The sequence below is a fragment of the Pan troglodytes genome, chromosome 1 (assembly GCF_028858775.2).
Source record: "Pan troglodytes isolate AG18354 chromosome 1, NHGRI_mPanTro3-v2.0_pri, whole genome shotgun sequence".
Classification (NCBI taxonomy): domain Eukaryota; kingdom Metazoa; phylum Chordata; class Mammalia; order Primates; family Hominidae; genus Pan; species Pan troglodytes.
The window spans coordinates 76,760,772-76,788,157 of record NC_072398.2 but is presented as its reverse complement, the minus strand read 5'-3'; the positions used below and the strand labels follow the sequence as shown (position 1 = coordinate 76,788,157).

The 27,386-nt window shown below is 37.2% G+C and overlaps 1 protein-coding gene across 9 annotated transcripts in view; it reads left to right on the top strand.

The window, feature by feature from the left end:
• DNM3 (dynamin 3) overlaps positions 1-27,386 on the top strand; it is a 576,659-nt gene that overhangs the window by 468,977 nt on the left and 80,296 nt on the right. For 8 of the 9 annotated variants that reach the window (XM_024350123.3, XM_054673217.2, XM_016932653.4 and 5 more), the window contains one exon: positions 1,094-1,205. In XM_024350123.3, the coding sequence (XP_024205891.2) occupies positions 1,094-1,205 (112 nt within the window). Of the gene's footprint in view, positions 1-1,093; positions 1,206-15,703; positions 15,716-27,386 lie in introns of all 9 variants that reach the window. The other variant, XM_016932631.4, reaches the window with a different exon arrangement.

The window sequence follows — 27,386 nt, the reverse complement described above, 5'->3', positions numbered from 1 at the left end:
GATAGACTGGATTAAGAAAATGTGGCACATGTACACCATGGAATACTATGCAGCCATAAAAAGGATGAGTTCATGTCTTTTGCAGGGACATGCATGAAGCTGGAAACCATCATTCTGAGCAAATTATCACAAGGATAGAAAACCAAACACCGCGTGTTCTCACTCATAGGTGGGAACTGAACAATGGAATACTTGGACACAGGGTGGGGAACATCACACACCAGGGCCTGTCATAGGGTGGGGGCTGGGGGAGGGATAGCATGAGGAGAAATACCTAATGTAAATGATGAGTTAATGGGTGCAGCAAACCAACATGGCATGTGTATACCTATGTAACAAACCTTCACGCTGTGCACATGTACCCTAGAACTTAAAGTATAATAATAATAATAAAAATCTTAAATAAAAAAAAGAAAAGAAGGTTATCTCTAGGCTGTGGAAACTGGATGATTGTTACCACTTTAATTCTTTTCTCTACTTTCCAAATATTTAAAAATGGGCATGTATTGCATTTTATGTAATATCAGGAAAAGAAATATAAAAGGAAAATACTGTCCCCATCATAAATATGCACTTCATTGGCATCTCACCCTATTAAACACTGGTTATCAGTCTTTCCTTTTCACAATTTAATGAGCATTTCTGTTTTGCATCTGGCATTGTCTTTTAGGTTTGTAAGATTATTGCCGTGCATCTTAAAGTTTTATGAGCTATTTAGTCATTTAGACTCATAAAATATCTTCAGAGAATTGTTCTAGCTGCTGAGCAATAGCAATTCCTTCCCCACAGCACAAGTTCCAATCAGTTCACACCCAGTGTATAATATTGAATACATTTGTATTTACTTTTTAATTTTGTAGCAGTACAGATAACTCTGAGCTTTGTAATGTGATTTTTAAAAAAATTATATTGTAAATACATGTAGAAATTCACTAATTATTTTAAAGTATGAGTTGTTTTTGTTGTCCTCCAGTGACTGTCAGAAACTGTCCATTTGGATTGTCACTTATATCATCATCGTCTACAGCAACATAAAATGACTTTGAATTTGGTTCAAACTAAAAGCATGATTTTTTTTTTTTTTTAACTCCAGGAATGTATACAAAGACTATCGCTTCCTTGAGCTGGCATGTGATTCCCAGGAGGATGTCGACAGCTGGAAGGCATCTCTACTAAGAGCTGGGGTCTATCCTGACAAATCTGTAGTAAGTTGGATATATCTCTTATTTAAAAATTATTATTAGCTATGCTTAAGAAAATATTAATCCTACATACCATAAGCTGGAGAAACTAGTTTTCTTACTGACTTAATTAATTAGTTACACTTTTAGCTGATACTTCGCTTACTCTTTTTATATTTTTTAACAATGCTTTTTCTCTATTAGATTTCTATTTGAAGAAGTTAATCAGTATATTTGTTAAAGAAAATGTCTTGCTCAGCCATAAAACACATATGCAATCTCAGCCCAAGACAAAGTTTGTTTTATTTCAAAATTTCATTTTTCTCTATATGCTTTTTCATACTTATCATGGTATTAATACAATCAGTATATCATCAATCATAACACCAGCATTTTGACTTGCTTAAAATATACTCATTTTAATAAAAATCTATCCCCTTTCATTATGTCTATATTCCCTGTATCCATAAGTATATCTGTGTGCAAACTCTGTTTAATATCCTCATGAGTGTGAAGGAACAAAAAGAAATATATTGCTATTTCCACTTGTCTTTATTAATATGCTTCACATGTCTTTAAGACACTTCTCTCATTCAAGTTAATAAACAGACCTTTTCTTTGTGTTCTTTGGAAAATGTAATATTACACAGACTAGTCTAAATTTAAACAGAAGTCTCACCCAACATATGTGCACCCACCGTTAAACAGACTCTGCCACTGAGTGGACCTCTCCACTTGCTGTTTCCTCCTGTATATCTAGATTATCCAGGTTTCTCCCCAGAACTAAAGTACTGAGACTAAGCCTTGGGGATTTAGTTCAGCTTAACTCCTGAGGTGCCTACTTGGCTCTCGATCAGTTTATAGGAATGATCATGCATGAGTTGGGTCCTTTTTAGGTTCAAAATAGGGAGAGAGTCTTTTCAAGAGAAAGTCTGAGATATGGGTGAAACATAGGACAATTAAAGTATTTCTAGGGGGGTTTCAGGGCTGACCACATCTCTGGGGTTATATTAAAATGTAACAGAGTTTCAGGAATACAGGATTGAGGACTTGCACCAAAATGTCGTCCTCTCTGCTGTTATTTTAACTCACACATAGACCTCTTTACACCATTGCATGCTATACTTGTCATCCTATACCTGTCTGACACCTAAAACAATGAACCTCCCACAATATGCTTTGTGCCCTCCAAATGGAAGTTAAAGTAGATGCTTTCCTGTCAATAGCCAGGAGTACAGAAGCACTCATATATGATTTTCATAATTGTTGTCGAGTTGTTCTCCTGTTATATGCGTAGATATTTGCATAGATATGTACCACTCTAAAGACTACATGTGAGAAGTCATTAAACATCAGAGTACCACTTTTACTTTTGTTTTTAACTCTATTACTTATTACTCTTCCCTATCCATTGATGGTAGTGTGTTTAATTTCACAAATGTTCTATATTAAAAATGCACACATACCTAATTTTTTATTAACTCATTCCACACAAACCTTTGGAGCATATGCTTTTTGCCAGCTGCCATTCTAGGCCCTGGTGATACAGAGGTGAACAATAGCAATAAAGTCCTGCCCCCACTGGAGCAGACATTAAACAAGGGAGTGAATAACGATAATTGTGCACCATTATTTAAGATAGTGATAAGTTCTATAAAATGTTAAGTAAGTTAAAGGGACAGACAGTGAGAGTAAGGGGCAGGCAAGCTTTATTTTTGTCAAGGTGATGAGGGAAGGCCTCTTTGAAGAGTTGACATTAGAGCAGGCTCTTCAAAGAAGGGAGGGAGTAAAGGATCTGGAAGTCTGAAGAAGAGTATTCTTGGCAGAAGATAGCAAGTGCAAAACCAAGCTCAGTGTCTTAGAGGAGCAGCAAGGCCAGTGTGTCTGGAACACTGTGAGGGAAGACAAAGGTGGTAGTTGGTTAACAAGGAAAGAGGTCAGGGACCAGGTGATGTAGGCCTTGAAGGATGGGGCGAGGCTTTTGAATTTTATTCTAAGTGAGATGGAAGCCACTACTAGGTTTCAAGTCACTTAGTGACACGATAAGATTTATGTATTTAAAAGCTCATTATGGTTGAGAATGATGAGAGGTAGTAAAGCATGTGAGTTCAAGCAGGGCTGTTGTGTCACACCACTTATATTTACATTCCAGGTGCTTACTTCCAAGCTGTGAGGTCTTGGGCAGGTTACCTAGCCTTTTCACATTTCAAGATTCTTATTTCTGAGATGAAGATAACAGTAGTCTTTTATAGGGCGGTTGATAGGATTGAATGAGATAATGCAGGGAAAGCATTGAACAGGGCAGGTACAAGTAAGCACTATATTTTCATTTATAATTATAATTATTATGATTCTTATTATGAACATTTTCATCAAAACTACTTTCTTTAACAGATAGGGGAAGGTTGAAATACTGTGAATATTATCATACAGCCCAGTGAGATTATAAATACTTTGTTATTTTCTATCTTCCAAATATGCTTGTATGCTTGGTTATTTATCAGTGTGTGTGTGTGTGTGTGTGTGTGTGTGTGTGTGTCTGCCTTAACATGCAACTATAATGTTTGTGAAAATGTTTTGTTAAGTCATGATTTTGTAAATTAAACCTATTTCAAATGCACTAGACAAGTTTGCCATTTAAACAAAAATAATGCTTAGCCAGGCACGGTGGCACACACCTGTGATCCCGGCTACAAGGGATGCCAGGAGGATTGCTTGAGCCTGGGAGGCCCAGGCTACAGTGTTCGTCCCACCGCACTCCAGCCTGTGTGAAAGAGTGATACCCTGTCTCAGAAACAAAAACAAAAACTTTCAATGAATCTCTTATGAGGGAAAAACTGTCCTAGAAAATCAAAGTTATCCATCTCCCAGTAAACTGGCTGGATTTTTATGTATCCATAGCTCTACATCAAAAAGACAAAGAAATATTTTCTATTTTTAATTAGAATACTCAATTTTAAGCAAATCTCACAACACAATCTGTTTTGATTCTTTTTATATCATTTTTATTTGTTTATCAATGCATATTTGGTACAATTGCTTAGAAGATCAAGACAAAGGAATTTTTAGTACATACCGAAGGCAACACAGGAAATTAAATTTAGCAGTGTGCGATGATGTTGCCTTTTCTCAGTTTTTATCATAAACAATATTTGCATTTCTTATGCACCATGTAGTCCTACAGGTCATATTACATAATTGCTTGACTTTCAGATATTTAAATGGCAGCTAACTGATGAAATTAACTAGAATGCTTATCTAAAGTTTCTATTTTGTGAACACTCACTTATATTTGGGGGAAGGAAATTATTTTTAGGTAGTTATTCCTAATTTAGAAAGACTTGATGAAGTCAGAATAACCTAATAACAGATGCCTCCGTCTGTGTAAATTTTTAGAATGTCTAAGTAGTGTGATTTTGCTTTCATGTCAATAAACCATTGAGTCTACAAATCAGTCAATTGCTACCCTAACAATGAAACGTTTATGTGTCATGCATGGACATGAGTCTAAACTTACAAAGTTCTGCTTTCTGCACAAGATACCTCTATTTTGACTGGAAAGAAATCTCTATATAGATCATTTTTTAAAATTGTGTAAGTTTGACATCATTAGATAAACAGCCATAACCCAAATTTGAATGAAATGCTGTGTTAGACAGATTTTATTTTCTAGTAAGGTTACATATGCGCACTTTTTAAAATACATTCTCACTATATATTTTTTTCCATCACGTCCAAGTGATGGAATGGTTTTATGTCACTCATATCAAAATCTTCTGCTCCCCTGTTTCTTTTGTCTCTTAAGTTATTTATCTTGGGGTTTTCTAAAATTTTATTTCTTTCCTTCCCTTCCATCCTCTTTCCTCCCTTCTTTCTTTCCCTTCATCCATCACTATTAAAGTGGACTCTAGAGATTCAAAGATTAAAAAGATGAAATTCCTACTTAATAGGAATGCTAAGCCTAGTGAAAGAGAAAGACACAAATAAATGCTCTACAATATGATAAGATCTACAGTGGATATCTGTATAAAATACAACAGCCCTACTATTTTTCCATATGGATTTTCTAATTACTTTTATTCTCTTTCACCTTTCTGGATCCAAAGCAAAATGTAGAATTTTTGTCTGAGCAGTGGCATCTATGGCTCTAAAATGGAAAGGAGGAGTCCTGGATTCAGGCTACTGACTTACTCTGTGAATTTACACATAACTTCCTTTGAGCCACAGATTTAGCATTCTACCAGTCACCTGATATTTCTGAGCAGCCACAATATTTTAAAACTATATTTAAATCTGAATTTGGATTTAGCAGAATTTTATTTTTTCCATTTCTATTTTCTATGGTCACTAAATTGAAATTACAACCATTGTAAAATTTGATATTATTAAATATGTAGGACTTTATCCAATTTCAAAGTAAAGATGTCTCTAATGTAATTAATTGTTATTTTCACTGATGAGACTGAAATACAATCAGTCTGTATTGTGTGTGCGTATGTATCAGTAGTAAGAGGCTATGATTAGACAACTTTTAAAAGATTATTTTATTGACACATGTACGTAAATTTTTCCTACATATGTGATTATAAATAAATGTGAATTTGATTAAATATCTAAAGAACATGATATAACAAACAACTGACTTTTCTGGCACAGTTTTGTTGGCTTACAATATTTAAATTATATAAAACATGAAAGAATTCTGAATTTAAATTCCTTGAAACATAATGTGTGCCATGGAATGAGGTAGACTTCAAGTCAAATCCACTCACAGTTGGATCCTGAGCCTGCCATTTACTAGCCATGTGGCTCAGGCAACTTACTTAACCTTCCAATTGTTGATTCTTCTCTAAACTCAGAATAATGCCTTCCTCAGAGTGACTTTATAAGATTAAATGAAGGTTTTTCTGCATCACAACTAGTTCAGTGCCTTCAACTGGGTGAATGTGTTCAATGTCTCATAGCATTTATTTATTTATTTATTTATTTATTTACTTACTTACTTATTTTTATTATACTTTAAGTTCTAGGATACATGTGCAGAATGTGCAGGTTTGTTACATAGGTATACGTGTGCCATGGTGGTTTGCTGCACCCATCAACCAGTCATCTACATTACGTATTTCTCCTAATGCTATCCCTCCCCTAGCCCCCTACCCCCCTACAGGCCCCAGTGTGTGATGTTCCCCTCCCTGTTTACACTGTTGGTGGGAGTGTAAATTAGTTCAACCATTGTGGAATGTAGTGTGGCAACTCCTCAAGGATCTAGAACCAGAAATACTGTTTGACTCAGCAATCCCATTACTGGACATATACCCAACGGATTATAAATAATTCTACAATAAAGACACATGCACATGTATGTTTATTGCAGCACTGTTCACAATAGCAAAGACTTAGGACCCAAATGCCCATCAATGATAGACTGGATAAAGAAAAATGTGGCACAGGGGGAGGAGCCAAGATGGCCGAATAGGAACAGCTCCGGTCTACAGCTCCCAGCGTGAGCAACGCAGAAGACGGGTGATTTCTGCATTTCCATCTGAGGTAGCAGGCTCATCTCATTAGGGAGTGCCAGACAGTGGGCGCAGGTCAGTGGGTGCAGCACGCGGTGCACGAGCCAAAGCAGGACGAGGCATTGCCTCACTCGGGAAGCGCAAGGGGTCAAGGAGTTCCCTTTCCTGGTCAAGGAAAGGGGTGACAGACGGCACCTGGAAAATCAGGTCACTCCCACCCGCATACTGTGCTTTTCTGACGGGCTTAGGAAACGGTGCACCAGGAGAATTATATCCCGCACCTGGCTCGGAGGGTCCTACGCCCATGGAGTCTCGCTGATTGCTAGCACAGCAGTCTGAGATCAAACTGCAAGGCGGCAGCGAGGCTGAGGGAGGGGCGCCCGCCATTGCCCAGGCTCGCTTAGGTAAACAAAGCAGCCGGGAAGCTCCAACTGGCTGGAGCCCACCACAGCTCAAGGAGGCCTGCCTGCCTCTGTAGGCTCCACCTCTGGGGGCAGGGCACAGACAAACAAAAAGACAGCAGTAACCTCTGCAGACTTAAATGTCCCTGTCTGACAGCTTTGAAGAGAGCAGTGGTTCTCCCAGCACGCAGCTGGAGATCTGAGAACAGGCAGACTGCCTCCTCAAGTGGGTCCCTGACCCCTGACCCCCCAGCAGCCTAACTGGGAGGCACCCCCCAGTAGGGGCAGACTGACACCTCACACGGACGGGTACTCCTCTGAGACAAAACTTCCAGAGGAACGATCAGACAGCAGCATTCGCAGTTCATGAAAATCCACGGTTCTGCAGACACCGCTGCTGATACCCAGGCAAACAGGGTCTGGAGTGGACCTCTAGCAAACTCCAACAGACCTGCAGCTGAGGGTCCTGTCTGTTAAAAGGAAAACTAACAAACAGAAAGGACATCCACACCAAAAACCCATCTGTACATCACCATCATCAAAGACCAAAAGTAGATAAAACCACAAAGATGGGGAAAAAACAGAGCAGAAAAACTGGAAACTCTAAAAAGCAGAGTGCCTCTCCTCCAAAGGAACGCAGTTCCTCACCAGCAACGGAACAAAGCTGGACAGAGAATTACTTTGACGAGTTGAGAGAAGAAGGCTGCAGACGATCAAACTGCTCCGAGCTACAGGAGGAAATTCAAACCAAAGGCAAAGAAGTTGAAAACTTTGAAAAAAATTTAGACAAATGTATAACTAGAATAACCAATACAGAGAAGTGCTTAAAGGAGCTGATGGAGCTGAAAGCCAAGGCTCAAGAACTACATGAAGAATGCAGAAGCCTCAAGAGCCAATGCGATCAACTGGAAGAAAGGGTATCACTGATGGAAGATGAAATGAATGAAATGAAGTGAGAAGGGAAGTTTAGAGAAAAAAGAATAAAAAGAAACGAACAAAGCCTCCAAGAAATATGGACTATGTGAAAAGACCAAATCTGCGTCTGATTGGTGTACCTGAGAGTGACAGGGAGAATGGAACCAAGTTAGAAAACATTCTGCAGGATATTATCCAGGAGAACTTCCACAATCTAGCAAGGCAGGCCAACGTTCAGATTCAGGAAATACAGAGAACGCCACAAAGATACTCCTCGAGAAGAGCAACTCCCAAGACACATAATTGTCAGATTCACCAAAGTTGAAATGAAGGAAAAAATGTTAAGGGCAGCCAGAGAGAAAGGTCGGGTTACCCACAAAGGGAAGCCCATCAGACTAACGGCGGATCTCTCGGCAGAAACTCTACAAGCCAGAAGAGAGTGGGAGCCAATATTCAACATTCTTAAAGAAAAGAATTTTCAACCCAGAATTTCATATCCAGCCAAACTAAGCTTCATAAGTGAAGGAGAAATAAAATACTTCACAGACAAGCAAATGCTGAGAGATTTTGTCACCACCAGGCCTGCCCTGAAAGAGCTCCTGAAGGAAGCACTAAACATGGAAAGGAAAAACCGGTACCAGCCACTGCAAAATCATGCCAAAATGTAAAGACCATCGAGACTAGGAAGAAACTGCATGAACTAATGAGCAAAATAACCAGCTAACAGCATATTGACAGGATCAAATTCACACATAACAATATTAACTTTAAATGTAAAAGGACTAAATATCCCAATTAAAAGACACAGACTGGCAAATTGGATAAAGAGTCAAGATCCATCAGTGTGCTGTATTCAGGAAACCCATCTCACGTGCAGAGACACACATAGGCTCAAAATAAAAGGATTGAGGAAGATCTACCAAGCAAATGGAAAACAAAAAAAGGCAGGGGTTGCAATCCTAGTCTCTGATAAAACAGACTTTAAACCAACAAAGATCAAAAGAGACAAAGAAGGCCATTACATAGTGGTAAATGGATCAATTCAACAAGAAGAGCTAACTATCCTAAATATATATGCACCCAATACAGGAGCACCCAGATTCATAAAGCAAGTCCTGAGTGACCTACAAAGAGACTTAGACTCCCACACAATAATAATGGGAGACTTTAACACCCCACTGTTAACATTAGACAGATCAACGAGACAGAAAATTAACAAGGATACCCAGGAATTGAACTCAGCTCTGCACCAAGCGGACCTAATAGACATCTACAGAACTCTCCACCCCAAATCAATAGAATATACATTTTTTTCAGCACCGCACCACACCTATTCCAAAATTGACCACATACTTGGAAGTAAAGCTCTCCTCAGCAAATTAAAAGAACAGAAATTATAACAAACTGTCTCTCAGACCACAGTGCAATCAAACTAGAACTCAGGATTAAGAAACTCACTCAAAACCGCTCAACTACATGGAAACTGAACAACCTGCTCCTGAATGACTACTGGGTACATAACGAAATGAAGGCAGAAATAAAGATGTTCTTTGAAACCAGCGAGAACAAAGACACAACATACCAGAATCTCTGGGACACATTCAAAGCAGTGTGTAGAGGGAAATTTATAGCACTAAATGCCCATAAGAGAAAGCAGGAAAGATCCAAAATTGACACCCTAACATCACAATTAAAAGAACTAGAAAAGCAAGAGCAAACACATTCAAAAGCTAGCAGAAGGCAAGAAATAACTAAGATCAGAGCAGAACTGAAGGAAATAGAGACAAAAAAAAACCCTTCAAAAAATTAATGAATCCAGAACCTGGTTTTTAGAAAGGATCAACAAAATTGATAGACCGCTAGCAAGACTAATAAAGAAAAAAAGAGAGAAGAATCAAATAGATGCAATAAAAAATGATAAAGGGGATATCACCACCGATCCCACAGAAATACAAACTACCATCAGAGAATACTACCAACACCTCTATGCAAATAAACTAGAAAATCTACAAGAAATGGATAAATTCCTCGACACATACACTCTCCCAAGACTAAACCAGGAAGAAGTTGAATCTCTGAATAGACCAATAACAGGCTCTGAAATTGTGGCAATAATCAATAGCTTACCAACCAAAAAGAGTCCAGGACCAGATGGATTCACAGCCGAATTCTACCAGAGGTACAAGGAGGAACTGGTAGCATTCCTTCTGAAACTATTCCAGTCAATAGAAAAAGAGGGAATCCTCCTAACTCATTTTGAGGCCAGCATCATCCTGATATCAAAGCCTGGCAGAGACACAACCAAAAAAGAGAATTTTAGACCAATATCCTTGATGAACATTGATGCAAAAATCCTCAGTAAAATACTGGCAAACTGAATCCAGCAGCACATCAAAAAGCTTATCCACCATGATCAAGTGGTCTTCATCCCTGGGATGCAAGGCTGGTTCAATATATGTAAATCAATAAATGTAATCCAGCATATAAACAGAACCAAAGACAAAAGCACATGATTATTTCAATAGATGCAGAAAAGGCCCTTGAAAAAATTCAACAGCCCTTCAGGCTATAAACTCTCAATAAATTAGGTATTGATGGGACGTATCTCAAAATAATAAGAGCTATCTATGACAAACCCACAGCCAATATCATACTGAATGGGCAAAAGCTGGAAGCATTCCCTTTGAAAACTGGCACAAGACAGGGATGCCCTCTCTCACCACTCCTATTCAACATAGTGTTGGAAGTTCTGGCCAGGGCAATCAGGCAGGAGAAGGAAATAAAGGGTATTCAATTAGGAAAAGAGGAAGCCAAATTGTCCCTGTTTGCAGACGACGTGATTGTATATCTAGAAAACCCCATTGTCTCAGCCCAAAATCTCCTTAAGCTGATAAGCAACTTCAGCAAAGTCTCAGGATACAAAATCAATGTACAAAAATCACAAGCATTCTTATACACCAACAACAGACAAACAGAGAGCCAAATCATGAGTGAACTACCATTCACAATTGCTTCAAAGAGAATAAAATACCTAGGAATCCAGCTTACAAGGGACGTGAAGGACCTCTTCAAGGAGAACTACAAACCACTGCTCAATGAAATAAAAGAGGATACAAACAAATGGAAGAACATTCCATGCTCATGGGTAGGAAGAATCAATATCATGAAAATGGCCATACTGCCCAAGGTAATTTATAGATTCAGTGCCATCCCCATCAAGCTACCAATGCCTTTCTTCACAGACTTGGAAAAAACTACTTTAAAGTTCATATGGAACCAAAAAAGAGCCCGCATCGCCAAGTCAATCCTAAGCCAAAAGAACAAAGCTGGAGGCATCACGCTACCTGACTTCAAACTATACTACAAGGCTACAGTAACCAAAACAGCATGGTACTGGTATCAAAACAGAGATATAGACCAATGGAACAGAACAGAGCCCTCAGAAATAACGCCGCATATCTACAACTATCTGATCTTTGACAAACCTGAGAAAAACAAGCAATGGGGAAAGGATTCCCTATTTAAAAAATGGTGCTGGGAAAACTGGCTAGCCATATGTAGAAAGCTGAAACTGGATCCCTTCCTTACACCTTATACAAAAATTAATTCAAGATGGATTAAAGAAGACTTAAATGTTAGACCTAAAACCATAAAAACCCTAGAAGAAAACCTAGGCATTACCATTCAGGACATAGGCATGGGCAAGGACTTCATGTCTAAAACACCAAAAGCAATAGCAACAAAAGCCAAAATTGACAAATGAGATCTAATTAAACTAAAGAGTTTCTGCACAGCAAAAGAAACTACCATCAGAGTGAACAGGCAAAATGGGAGAAAATTTTTGCAACCTTCTCATCTGACAAAGAGCTAATATCCAGAATCTACAATGAACTCAAACAAATTTACAAGAAAAAAACAAACAACCTCATCAAAAAGTGGGCAAAGGATATGAACAGACACTTCTGAAAAGAAGACATTTATGCAGCCAAAAGACACATGAAAAAATGCTCATCATCACTGGCCATCAGAGAAATGCAAATCAAAACCAGAATGAGATACCATCTCACACCAGTTAGAATGGCAATCATTAAAAAGTCAGGAAACAACAGGTGCTGGAGAGCATGTGGAGAAATAGGAACACTTTTACACTGTTGGTGGGACTGTAAACTAGTTCAACCATTGTGGAAGTCAGTGTGGTGATTCCTCAGGGATCTAGAAATAGAAATACCATTTGACCCAGCCATCCCATTACTGGGTATATACCCAAAGGAGCATAAATCACGCTGCTATAAAGACACATGCACACATATGTTTATTGCAGCACTATTCACAATAGCAAAGACTTGGAACCAACCCAAATGTCCAACAATGATAGACTGGATTAAGAAAATGTCGCACATATACACCATGGAATACTATGCAGCCATAAAAAATGATGAGTTCATGTCCTTTGTAGGGACATGGATGAAATTGGAAATCATCTTTCTCAGTAAACTATTGCAAGGACAAAAACCGAAACACCACATGTTCTCACTCATAGATGGGAATTGAACAATGAGAACACATGGACACAGAAAGGGGAACATCACACTCTGGGGACTGTTGTGGGGTGGGGGGAGGGGGGAGGGATAGCATTAGGAGATATACCTAATGCTAAATGACGAGTTAATGGGTGCAGCACACCAGCATGGCACATGTATACATATGTAACTAACCTGAACATTGTGCACAGGTACCCTAAATCTTAACGTATAATAATAATAAAAAAAAGAAAATGTGGCACATATACACCATGGAATACTATGCAGCCATAAAAAAGGATGAGTTCATGTCGTTTGCAGGGACATGGATGAAGCTGGAAACCTTCATTCTCAGCAAACTAACACAACAACAGAAAACCAAACACTGCATGTTCTTACTCATAAGAGGGAGTTGAACAATAATATTTTTATTATTTAAAATCATTGTGTCCATGAAGCTGTAATTCCCAATTAAGTATTACTTCCCTTCTCTTAGGAAACTATCAATGGGATTTGGGTGTGTGAAGGAGAATTTCCCATCTATTGGCTAAGCAAGCCGAGTTGTTTAAAGGGAGATCTGATGCACTCTGGGGGGATAGGCCAGCCTCCATCGGTTAGTCAGGAGTGAGCAGAAAGGCTGTCGGGAGCTGAGAATTCACAAGCCTGCTCTCAGATGCCCGCCTACTGGTAGGAAGTCTGAAACAATGTCCTGGAAAGAAATTTGGTGCAAATCCAGTTTTGCATATTTACTAAGTCTGACACCTCAGAGTTTTTAAAGAGGTTTTATTAGCTGTATATATAAGTGGTCTTCCCCTATCGTGTATTTTTCTTAAGAGATTAAAAATGATGGCAGGAAGTGAATCACCCTGGAACTTCACTATTCCTTCTGAATTCAGGACTGTCCCAGTCATAACTGATGTTTTTAGGTCGGCTTTGCAGATTGAAACCACTTTACAATGAAGTCCTTTTGAAACTTCAGAAATTCCTCTTGGACAAACTCTGAAAGTGAATTTTTCTCTGTGTCAAATAACAGGAGAAAACGTCTCTGCGTTATTGTAGGAGAAGAAGAGGAATAGCCACAGACCTGCATACATATTTATTAAAGTGCTGATGGCCCCTCATATTCATTTTTTCAGCAGTCTAATAATACAAGACTTAAAATGCTTGGTACTTAGCCCCCAACACATAACATTGTTCTTAGCATTTTCAGCAAAACTTAGAAGAGCTAAATGGCCAATTCTGAAGAGTCTTAGTTTTTCTTCAATGAAGTGCTTTCAGGGATCTAAACATAAATTGCTGCCACACAGAGTAGTGAAGGGAATTATAAAGCATTTACATTTCACCATTCATGACTGTTACGCCTCTCTCAGAATAGACAGTTGGGAAATGATTGAATGAAACAAGAAATGGCCAAGCCACACCACGTCCTCCGCTTGTGTGTTTCTTGTATTTAAGGATTAAGGCCTCCTACCCTGTGACATCATTGTTGCCACTACAAACAGAACCATCTGCCATCGAGTGGGGAAGCCAGTCATTCCCTAATGTGCAAAAATACTTGGTTGAACTCCTGAAGCTTATTTGGTAGATCAAAAGCTGCACTGCTGTGGAATGCAATAAACTCCATCTGTTTGAGGTATTTTCAGCAATATTGCACTACTTGGGAGAACCAGGGTCCCATTATTCTCTAAAATAAGACTTTTATTCCCGGTAAAATTCCCAGTGGGGATCTTTATTGCCTTATTGAACAGTTGGCATCATTTTTAAAAAGGACTCTTTTTTTCCCTTCATTCATTCTTATGCCATTATTTATGTCTCAGATAAGCCAGGGTGTTAACGGTTATATCACGGCAACTCACAATGCCAAGAAACTTCTCTTCACTATTTTATCAGTGTCTTTAAATTTATGTTTTCTTTATTAAATATGATGGTCCCTGGATTAGGCATTTCCCTAGAGTCACGAATTGGCATTGTTTTCCAGAAAACACACTCTCCTGGGATCATTACCTTTCCGCTCTCCAGAAAATATCTGTATATATTATTTCCCCCTCCACATCCTCAACTTAAAACTAAATGCCAAATCTGCAGCCAGACCTGTGACTCCGCCCTGTTCTAGGTCTCCACAGATGCACACACTTTACTCACAGCTCTCTTCCACCCTGTGTCTCAGCGAGAAATTCCTTCTGGGCCCCTTGTGAGAAGAGTTCAGATCTGTTCCCGGCCCATATCCCATCACGTCTCCCCCACAGGATCTGACCTTGTGAGGACTCGGGCTGCCCCGGGAGTAATGAATCACCGTCTTATTTTTTTAGGCCATATGTGAGTTAAATTGTTTGATATAAATCATACTCTTGCAGCTCAGGGTTGAAACAGGAGAGCCATTTGCCCTGCCGCCTGCTGCTGGCGGTTCTGTGTCTTTACCCAGAGTGTCGCTTTTAGAAATGACTACATTTTTGTGACTAACCTTTCCAGACCCATTTCTTGAGTGTGGACTCGTGTTTGTTTTGGCAGCATCCCCACTATACAGTCCTTGCTTCCCATGCCAACCTAAGGCAAAACTCATAATTTACAAAATAAAGGAATGGTCCAGATGGAGGTTGTAACTTGGTCTGCTTACCCTGTCTCCCCAGAACCACCCACTCCTTTCCTCTGCTCTCTTTTCCTTCTTTTTTTTTTTCCACCTTCTTTGAAACCAAGGATGCAGTGTTTGTTTAAAAATGCACTGGCTGATGAAATTTTCCACTGCTTGGCATGTTGGAGGAGGAGCTGTCAGGAAAGGGCAAGCCGGCACACAAAATGCTCTGCCTTTCATGCTAACAGTTCACTTATTACTGATTCAAACCAATTCTTTCTGGCCACATTCCCATACCCCAGGTATTCCAAATAGAAAGAAAGGGGGGAACTGTCCTAAGTTTCTGCTGTTATAAATGTATGATTTCATGTAACCTATGTGGATTCTCTGACTTGTCCATGAGCTCTGGATGCTGTATGTGTATGTATGAGATGTCAGTGAATAGTTAAATCATTTGTTTTGATTTCACTCTAGCAAGAAAAACCTCATCATTTTATTTTTTTTAATATCCAGAGAAAGTAGAAGAAAAAACCCTCATAATTTTAAAATAAATTTCTGTTTAACATATTTCTCTTTCTTTTCCTTGCGGCTACATGCATAGGGGAACAACAAAGTAAGTTATTTGTCCTCTTGCAGCTCTTCTGTCCCCCCAGCCCCTGCTCCGCTCCTGCATGTCTTGACAAGAGTGTTCCTGTGCATGCTGGAATGACTGTCATCTGTTACAGTGCACGAATTATATGGGGTGTGCAAATTTGGGGGAAAATGTGCATTTGCACTACCATAATGGCTGTTCCGTTTTGACTTTTGGGAAGGGAAACATTCTATCCTTCAGGGTCTAATGGCTAGTTCAGAGAGGTTGACATTATAAGGAAAGAGCTCCCACACTAAAAGAAAAGATTTTGAAGATTTAATAATGAGGACTCTTCTGCAGAAGGGGTACAGCAATAGGATGGAATTCAGTGCAGCTGAAGTTTTTGACTAAAAATCAAACCTCTTATGTTAATGTGCAGTTACAAAAACCCCAAACTGGAGTCTTAAATAGCAGTATGGCTGGCTTTGTTGACGAAACTGAACTAGATCAGTGTTCTGGCTTTGAAGGTGCCTTAAAATGGATGGAGGAGGGTGGGGTCAACATTTCACTTGGCTTCTGTGCCCTTGATGTCTTCCAGCTGGATGGAAGCAGAAGGGTGTGGGGAATGCAGGGGGTGGCCAAAATGTGTATGATAGCTTTGTGAAACCAGGCAACACACAGGAATGGTGGAAATTATTTTAATGTTGTTGTTATAATAGATCAATGAGCAATTTAATAGTTCATGGGGTTGCTAGTTTGTTTAAATTTTAATTCAACTTTTCTAAAAGATTAGAACTATTTCTCACTTATATTAGAAATATAATAGTAATGTAGTTTGAGAAGATGGTCTTATGTTTAGTTGGGCGATTTGTTTTCTTATTTTTTCTATGGAGATATATTAGCGCTTCATCCTACCAGGTGGCCCACTTAAAATGGGCCTCATTGAATACAATAAGAATTGAAAAGAATCTGTTATATAAGAGTTGGCCGGCATATTCAAACCAGCTGGAATTCATCAAAATTTCTGTTCATAAGCCATACATATAGAACGTAAAACAAATGTGGGAAATCTTTTGCAGTTTAATTTGATGGAATGTGCTATTATGGAATAAGTTGACATACATGGTTGGTATTGAAAATGTGTCACTTTATAAATTTATATCTTGATATAACTGCTTATAACCCAAGTAATAATATTTAATAAAGTATTACCAGAAAAGCACAAGACAGGCATTTGTGAAGGAGTAAAGAGGTGAACTCAGCCGACTTATAGTATGATTTTTAAAAACAGCAGGTAACTTTTGAAATTGATTAAAGATTTCTTCCACAAAGTAATGGCTAATATTTATAACTAATTCTACCACTCTTTGAAAAGACATTTGGAAAAAATATAAAAACCAATATTTTTAGTTCTTATACCATAAAATATACTTCAATTATTGAATAGTACGTATGTCGAATCCTGGTCACTTGCATTGCACTGAGTCTCTGTATGAAATTTCTTGTACTGCATTTCTTATTTGCAAGCAAAACAAAACGAAACTTTAAAAAGTACCCTGGACTAATTGTGAGTGTGCTAACAGGGAGCCTGTGCATGCTGAAGACCAGGGAGCCAGCTGCTGACATTTTGGGGGAGGTGCTAACTCTCAGACCACTCAAGAAGCATTTAGGATTTGTCTCTTTCACTAGTGGATTCACCGATGAGTTAAGAACATTTGTAAAATTCACTCCCCACACACACACCAAAAAGAAACCCACTTCTCCTTACCAGAAGCCATCCATTTGTTGTGTCATATTTGATTAAGTTCTTCTGGATCCAAAAAATATTCAGTTTAATACAGTTTACTGATTTTCAAGTCACTAAATACAATGAGAAAATTCAAAAATTTAAAATTACGGCTCATTAAGGGTTTCCCTAGGATGATGCAGAAGGCTCTTCAGGGTCTCCAGCTACCCTCGGTCACCATCTGTATCTGACCACTTGCGCATGTGCTATGAGGACAGCTTTGGGTGCTGCTTAGAGGGCGAGTGTTAGTTGAAGAGTATCAAAGATGCAAGTACTTACTGTTTTGATTTCGAATTAAGGAGTGAGCACTTTGGAGGTGCTAGTATTTATTGCCACATGCCTTATTTTTAATTGTTATGAATAAGTGATAGTTTGTGGAAAATATAATGCTTATACTTTTTAAATATGATCATTATACTGACCATAGACTCTGGCATAAAAAATAAAACCTCCTCAAATCACAAACAGCACATCTGCATGTTATTTTCCTGTAGCTTAGAATTTCAGTATAAATGGAAAATACTGAAATACAAGTTGTGCTGTCTCCGGAGTATAGATCTGGATTCTTCAAAAGGAGAATATGAGATTCCTTTTTTTCCTCCCATGCTGGAATGCTTGTTCTGAGTTGTCCCCAAGGCAACATACCTGAATTGTTGCCTGCCATATACGTGAGCCAGCTGTAAAGTGTGACTCATTTTAGACTTGCAAAGGCTTATTGTTTATCTAGTGCATGGCATTTTATTATATATGCTATTAACCAGACTCTAGAGCAAATGAAGTCTGCTCAGATTAATGTTTCCTTAGACGAGCAGGACAGATTCATCTTTCCACATACATTAAGAGTAGTGCACACACATGTGCACATATACATATAACCTGGGGTACATGGAACAATCCTGCTATTTGTTTTCTCAAAGACAGCCAAATTGATCTGCTTCATCCATCATTAGACTATATTTAAAGTTTGGGAGCTAATCCTCTGAACTCCAGGAAAACTAACTTCTACAATAGATGTGCATTTACATTCACATTATGAATGCATGATGGAACAAAACATCAAGGTTCACATTCTTCCTGCACAATCATATGTATGTTGTTATTTCTCCTTGAAAAGCAAATTTTCCTTTTGTGAGGAGATCACAGTTGCTCAGGAAAAATTTTCCTTCCAGGCCTGTTACTTATTTTTCCCTTTGAAAATGTTTTCGTGTTGGCATAGTGATTTCCTAAATTGCTCAGGGTAGAGTCTATCTCCTCCTAAGATGGGTTTCCCTGGACCACAGATTCCAAGTCAATGTCTTCATTAGAAAGACCAGAATCCAGGACACCCTGAGTCAGTTCTGGGAATGTGAACAAATATATACAGAAACAGGGAGGTTATTTTGTTTTTTAAACTTGTTTCTTGAGTACAAATGTAAATCAGAATGTTATTTTCAGAATGGAGGCCTTAGGTAAAAAATTAATCTCCATGTTGTGTCTTAGACACAAGCCATTTGATTTCCTTTTTGAATGTGATAGCTTCTCTTGGTGGACAATTTTAGAAATTTCATAGACTTTTAATTTAATTTTTTATTAAATACTTGGCATTTCAGTTAAATATTTTTGATATTAAATTAGGCAAGTTAAAGGTAGAGAAAATCTTAACATGTAAGGAATATAAATATATCAAAAGCCCTAAAAGTTTTTAACGATGTTGGTATAGATACACAAATGAAAACTAAAATGAATCCTAGATTCAGAAATCAATGCTTCAAAAAGTTTTAGGTTACAAGGAAAAGCCACATGTAACCTCGTGCCTTGTGAATCCTTTGTTGCTTTTAAAAAAGAAATTTATAATCACTTAACTTCAGTATTGTTAAACTAAAGGACTCTTATATTTTCCCCCACAGAATTTAAGGCTGACTGTATTGCTTAGAGAGAAGGATCATTTTAAAGGAGAAATAGAACAGAAACATGCTAAAACAGAATTTTAAAATTGCTAATTAAATTCTAGTTAGGTTAAAAGCAAAAATTTTATACATATTGGAGGGCCTTGATAGTTAAGAAAAGAAGAATGAAGGGAAAATTAGATGAATAACTGTTTTTACAACATTTAAGAAACACTTTGTCTAGTGATTTCCTAACACGTTCAGCAAGGCCAGTGGACAAGGTCAGCCTTCATTCGTGGGAAAAGTGGTTATCACTGGGAGTGATTATTTTGGTGATCCATTGGATTCTAGCACTCATTTGCAAAGATAAAATTTACCAAGTCAAATGGCACCAAAGTATATATATTGAAGAGCAAAGATATTAAATCCATATTAATTAGTTATGCCTCTTTACACCAAGCCCTCAACTCCTAAATTATTGTCCTTGGTCATATGTGAGAGAAAATAGATAGCCACTGAAAACTCATCCTCACAATGTGAAAATGTCTTTCTGATGATGCGTGTTATAATCATGGTGAATGAAAGGAGCAGAGAGTACAGTGTCATAATGTACATTTTCTTTGTATAACATTAAATGCATGACCAAAAGTCAGAACACTCTAAGCAATTTAGGTATGGTCAGCTCAATTATTTTATTTCAATAATGTGTGTGCTTTCCCTGATTTTCTTAGAAAACTTAAGCCAATACATGCGCTGGGGTCTAAGGAACACCGCCCCCCACCACCTGGTTGACTAAATTTATGCATAACCCAATAAGGACATCATTAGAGTTAAAAGAAAGGATGAAAATTCCCTAGCCTCAAAGTGTTATTTTAGTTCCATGTGAATATAAAAAAAAATTGTCTGTCAATCATTGCATCACCAGTAAACCTTTGCTTCTGTTTTTGGCAAATCAGCCTTAAAAGAGCATTGTTAAAGCCTTATTTTTGAATCCCCTCACTTTAATAGTAAACTGTTGGGAGAAGGAACAGTTTAATTGAGGGTAGAAAACTTCTAGAAGCAAATTGGAATCTACGTTATGTTCCCAAATTTATTGATCATGCTAAATAGACTCTATAGAGAAGCAAGAATTGATCTGCTGCTGCTTAGAAAGCTTATAGTAGATTATAATACAGGGATTTCTTAAGGGTCATTAGGGCTTGTTTATATATTTTTATTTTCTCTGTTGGGTCGAAAATGAAGTGACCTCTCTAGTTAATAGGAAATAATGTTTAGGACTTCATAGCTGTTTCGACATATTTGCTCTCACATATTGTAATGTACACATCCCAATATTGTAGACATCTCCTTTCTGCATGCTTCATGATATTTTTAATGGAACTGGTTTAACACTGCTCCAAAACAAGAGTCGTTCATGCCTGTTTTGAAAGCATAATATCTGGATAATGAAAATGGGGCACATATACACCATGGAATACTATGCAGCCATAAAAAAGAATGAGATCATGTCCTTCACAGCAACATGGATGGAGCTGGAGGCCATTATTCTAAGTGAATTAATGCAGTAACAGAAAACCAAATACCAAATACCAAATACCACAGGTTCTCACTTGTAAGTGGGAGCTGAACATTAAGATCACATGGACACAAAGAAGGGAGCAAGAGACACCGGGGCCTACTTGAGAGTGGAGTGTGAGAGGAGGGCGAGGATCAAAAAATTTCCTATCAGGTACTATGGTTATTACCTGGGTGATGAAATAATCTGCACACCAAACCCTGTGTCATGCAATTAACCTATATAACAAACCTGCATATCTACCCCCTGAGCCTGAAATAAAAGTTAAACAAAAAGAAAACATTTTATCATGAAGTATGAGTTTATTCATTTATTTATTTATTTACTTTTAGAGACAGGGTCTCGCTAAGTTTCCCAGGCTGGTCTTGGACTCCTGGGCTCAAGCAATCCTCCTGCCTCAGCCTCCCAAAGTCCTGGGATTACAGGTGTGACCCATCATGCCTGGCTGATTTTAAAAGTTACCTTGTGATAAGCATTGTTTTGAAATTTAAACCCTTACAGAGTATTTCTATTAAAAATTAAGAATTTGGGTTTTTTTGTTGTTTTTAATGTTAATGTGGTTATGGTACTGTATGGTAAAATCATTCAGAATCATTGCAGTAGGGAGGGTTTTAAAGCCTTCTGTCTATCTTTGGCAGATCAACTGAGCAAAAACCAAGATAAAAAAGGATGTGAATGGTATAAAAAATAAGTGAGATTCAAAAGATATATATGTGCATATTTAAAGGCTATATGAATATTGAATGTCTGGTAAAATACAGAAAACTAGAGCTGTATAGAAAAATTTAAATGTAAAAACCTATCTATTTACAAGTGAAAAAATACATTCCAAAATAGATCCAATGGAAATTAGTATTTAACTTACAGACTATTTGGAATATAATAATAGTGAAAACACTATACAGGATACAACCAATACTATACAAAGAGAAAAATTAATTTGAAAATGAATTATTTGTTTAATGGAAGTCAATAAAATTAGAAGATTGGAAAGAGAGCAACTGCAACCTGATGAAAGAAAGAAATTCATTAAGTAAAAATTAATGAATTAGAAAATAGCAAAAGAAAAACAAGAAAGCTTAAACTACATACAAATTTAAAGCTTTTGTATGAGACAGTAGAGTTAAAAGGCAAAAGACAAACAAGTAAAATACCTGAAGCATATATGACAAAGGATTAAATATTCTCAAAATAGAATTATCCCTATTCAGTTTATTAAAAAAGCTAAAACAAAAAAAGCAAAACAAAGCAAAGAACAATACCTACTAGGAAAAAAGGAAGGGGGCCAAATCAATAGAGCATTTAGAAGCCCTCCCAGCCCCTGCAAAAGGACTAATTAATATAAGACAAAAAGTTTCAATTTCACTAGGAACCAAGAAGTGTAAATTAAAACAGCCAGCCAGACATCATGATTGGGCTTTCAGATTAGGAGATATGAGAAAGAAGGTCGTGTGATAGGTGGTAACGAGGCAGCCATCCTCCTTGTGTACCACACATGTTGCCGACTCTGCATGTAGCCTCCCTGGAGGCCAGCTTGAGACTCTGCATTAAATGCCTTGGTTAGGCGCAAACCTTATGGCTCAGCAATTCCACTCTTCAAAGTTTATTTTTATCAAATGATTCCATAATTGTGCAAAGAAATTTGTTCAAAGATGATTTTGAAACATTATTCATAATTACCAATGTTTTAAAACAGCATCAATATCCATCATAGAAAATTGGTTGAATAGAGTGTGGTATATTGATTCAACAAAATGCTATGAAGCAAAGCATTTTTATCTTTAAAAATATAAAGATATATATATAGAAATTTTCATGATAAATTAACAAAACATTGTGCATGCCATAGGTAGCATAATTCCATTTTACTTAAAAAATTTTACATAGGATGAGATATATACATATATGTTTGCACATAGAAACTACCTATTGTGTACTATGCTCACTACCAGGGTACAAAATACCCATGTAACAAACCTGCATATTTACCCCATGTATCTAAAATAAAAGTTGAAAATTTAAAAATAAAGAAATTCTGGTACAGAATTTACACCAAAATTTTAACAGCATGGGCAATATTAATTTGTGGTCCTGTGTTGTTTTCTCATTTTTATGTGATAACCATCCTTTGTGTAACTTTCAAAAAAAGGTTTTGAAATACACAAAAAAATGAAGAAGAGGAAGATACTTAAATAGAGGATGGTGAGAAAGAAAAGTATAAAATGGTGAAAACAGAATATCTAGGACGAGAAATATGTACCATAAAAGAAATAGATTAAACTTTACAAGAAAATAGATTAACTTTTATATGAATGTCAAAGATACATGTGGAAATTAACTTTAAAGTGGAAACTAAGCATCTGAGACTCTACAAGCTTGACATAATTATGTAATCATGTTTATTATGATTATTTTTGTTGTGATTATACAGATTTTGTTACCTCTTTTCCCTTTACTCTGCCTGTGCAAATATGTTATTTTCCTCACTGAATTGCATATTGTTGAAGGACTATATTAGGAGTCTCCAAATGCTCACATTCCCTCATTCATTGCCTATTGCTTTCAATAGTGTCTTTGTTTCAAATGCTCAAATTCCATGAGATGAAGCCTCCCCATCTTCCTGCCAATCGTTCTTCCTTAAATTCCAGTTTCCTACCTGTCAGCGCTGTTGCCTACTATGACTGTGTTGTGTGTAATATACAAATAATGTATACTGTCTAAGGATTATCAGTGAGCCATTTCATGACCTAATTTCTGGCTCTTGATTTTTCTGCTGTTTTAAAAATCTCATTGAGGTTTAAAGATAACATATAATATTAGGCTAGCAGAATAATTATGTAAAATTTAAATTTAAAAGTCAACTCATTTGCCTTGAACTCATTTATTTATATAATTAAATGTATACTCTTAATGTTGAAAAAGCATGATGACAATTGAAATCCAAAGATCAGAATTAGAGTCCCACTAAGAAATGCTCCCTTTAGGAAAAACAATTTCTTTTGGTTTCAGCCATGAGCAGCACTTAGTATAAGTTTGCTAGGCACCCCACCAGACACCTCCAGTGAAACAAGAGCAGAAAGGCTTAGAGGTATAAAGTGTCTGGTTCCTATGTAGTATATTTAAGCACAAACAGATTAAGGCTGATGGCAGTAAAAGCCAGTGACTTAATCTGACTCTAAAGAATAAACAGAGTTTAGAAAGAAATTAAAATTGAAGAGAACATTTTGAATACGTATGACAGAAAAAAGTTACTATTTTACTATTGTCAAAGTTTGATGAGTTCTTACAAATTAATAAGGAAAGAAAAAACAGGGAAGTGGTGTTTAGGTGGAAAGTCAGAAGGCTGCTGTGTCAGTTCAGGGGAGAGATGATGATGGCTTGGGTTAGGGTCATAGCAGTAGAAATAGTGAGAAGCAGTTGGATTCAGGGTATATTTTGTAGAGCCAATCTTTTGAATTACTGATGGATTTGATATGAAAAAATGAGAGAAAGGGCAAAATCAAAAAAAAAGCTTATTGAGTCTTAGACAATGGGTACATGTTAGTGCCATTTAATAATGTAAGGAAAGGAGAAAGTGGAATGGAACATTTAGTTTTAACCATGCTAAAGTTTGAGATGCCTAGTACACATGAGTTTCTAGTCAGGATAGAGTAAGTTATAATGCTGTAACAAACAACTCCTCAAATCTCAGTAGCTTCAAACTACAAGATTTATTTCTTGCTCAAGCTGCATATTCATCTGAACATTCATCATCAAGTTGGCTGGGGCTCCTCTTTTTTTACTTTTTTCTGGAGATGGAGTCTCACTCTGTCACTGAGGCTGGAGTGCAGTAGTGTGATTTCAGCTCACTGCAACCTCTGCCTTCTGAGGTAAAGCAATTCTCCTGCCCTAGCATCCTGAGTAGCTGGGACTACAGGTGCATGCTGCCACATCCAGCTAATGTTTTGTATTTTAGTACAGATGGGGTTTCACTGTGTTGTCCAGGCTGGTCTCGAACTCCTGAGCTCAGGCAGTCGCCCACCTTGGCCTCCCAAAGTGCTAGGATTATAGGCATAAGCCACCGTGCCCGGCCAGCTGGGGCTTTTCTCTTTGTTATTCTCACTGCAGGACCTAGGATTATTGCCTATCATCACTATGGCAGACAAAATGAATGAGTAGAGAATCACACACTGGCTATTAATGCTTCACACTGAAAGTAACATGTTATTTCCACACTCCTTTCATTGTCTAAGGCAAGCCACATGGTTACACCTAAATTCAAATGGACAGGAAGTACAATCCTGCTAAGTGCCTTGAAGGAGAACCAGATATTTGGATGACTCTCACTATCCAAATGGCGACATCTTCTAGGCAGTTACATATGTAAATCTAGAGTTCAGGGAAGATGTTTGCAGACAGAGATTTAGAAGTTGTTACGTATTTAAAATCTTGGCACCTAGGAAGAAAGTGCAGAAACCAAAAACAGAGAGCTGAGGACAAAATATCTATACTTTAAGAATATATTAGAAGAGGAGAAACCAGCAAAATAGACTGAAAAAGAACAGGAGTGTGTGTGTATGTGTGGTGTGTACAAGTGTTTCTGTATTTATATGAGCATATAAACAAGCATAAAAATGGGTTTGAAGAATTAGGGATTCTTGTGAATTTTTTAGACATTCATTTGTTAATTTATTTGTTACTGCATTCATGTATTATTAACTTGAAATCTAATAAGTTAAGACAAAACTGTTACACTAAAAGTGTGTGTGGGAAGGTGGTGGTGGGGGGAGCAGTAACATTTAAGTAGACTGAACAAGTGAGTATAAGGCACTTGTAGGAAGCTAGAAGACCAGGTGAGCATATGCCTAGACCCAGTTAGTAATGATTATAATTGCATACAAGCCATACATCTGCATATTAAAATTAAGCAATCTGAATAGATGGAGCAGGCAGACAAATATCCCAGAACAAAACCCAAAATAAGTCACTTATTTAGGACCCTATTTTTTAAAGAAACTATAAGCAAAGAGAACTAGCACATTTTAACTTAAAACTGTAGTTGTTTCTAAAGCATTTTCATTTTGTTTATCATGCCTCAACTTGATGCATATTATCTTAATCCAGAGGTAAAAAGGAATTTTTAAAATTATTGGAATATGCAGAATCTAGTAAACAAAGTTGTAAAAAGAAAACAATAATATTTAAATAAGGGTTCAGAAAATATATTCAGTTGCATCCCAACTAACTGAGTTATCCCTAAAATAGAAAAGGCTAATATTATTTAGGGATATCTAATTGTGAAACAAAAGGATATTAAAGACCAGCTTTGCATAATGACAACACACATTCTTCAACATAAAATATTATTGACTATGAATTGAAGAAAAGTTCTGATTGAGACATTTTAATTTTCTTCTTTGACGCAATTAGCCATTAGTCTCATAAATTTTCTCATTTTATATTACAAGGGCTTTAAAGAGAGTTGGTGACACTTCTAGGGATTAGGTCAAAAATAAAATCTTAACTAAAGATCAAAGAGCAAAATAGAGGCTTAAGAAAGGATCAGCTTTTCGAAATAGTTCTGTCACCACAATTAATCCCCCAATTAAGAAACTGAAAAAATACACAGATTCACCTTGACTTATAATGCAGTTACTTCCCAACAAACCTATCATAAATAGGAGAGTGTACTGAATGGATACCACTTTTATACTATCTTAAAGTCAAAAAATTTAAGTGGAGCCATCATAAATTGGAGACTGTCTATATATTGTTTCCACATAGACCAGTGATTCTCAACCAGGGGTGATTTTTCTCTCCAGAGAACTTTTGGTAATGTCTGAAGACATTTTTGATTGTCAGAATGGGAAGTTACAACTGGCATTTAGTGGGTTGAAGCCAGAGGTGCCGCTCAACATCCTATGATGCACAGGACATCCTCTACAACAAAGAATTATCCCCTCAAATGTGTTAATAGTGTCAAAAATGATAAACCCTGATCTCACTTAAAATAAGTATACAAGATACTCCTATACCCAAACAGCCTATAAAGATTTGGACCTGTGTCCTTCATTAACGGAGCCCAATTCACTTAGGATTGGATGAAGAAGGGGAATCTGTTCAGCCTGCAGACTCTGGCTACATGCAGTCCACACTTTCCATCATGTTTCAGCAGTAACTGCTTCATATGAAAAATATATTCCCTGCCCTTTGATTTGCTGGTTTGCTTTAGGAAGTATGACAATAACCGAACAGATTTTCATACTTGGGCTTGCCTACTTGGTCAAGGACTGTGCGTGTTACAAAGAATTGCCTTAACCCCCACTTTTTTGTGAACATATGTCTTTCACTAAATAAAAAAAACTAATTTTTATAAATTTGGGTAACTTTTATGTGCTTCCTCTAAAAGCCTGTTTCAAAATTGGAATTCCACAAAAACAGAAAAAAGTAAAATATTTCTGTATTTGAGCAAGAGAACAAGATACAAAAATAGACTCAGTAAGGAAC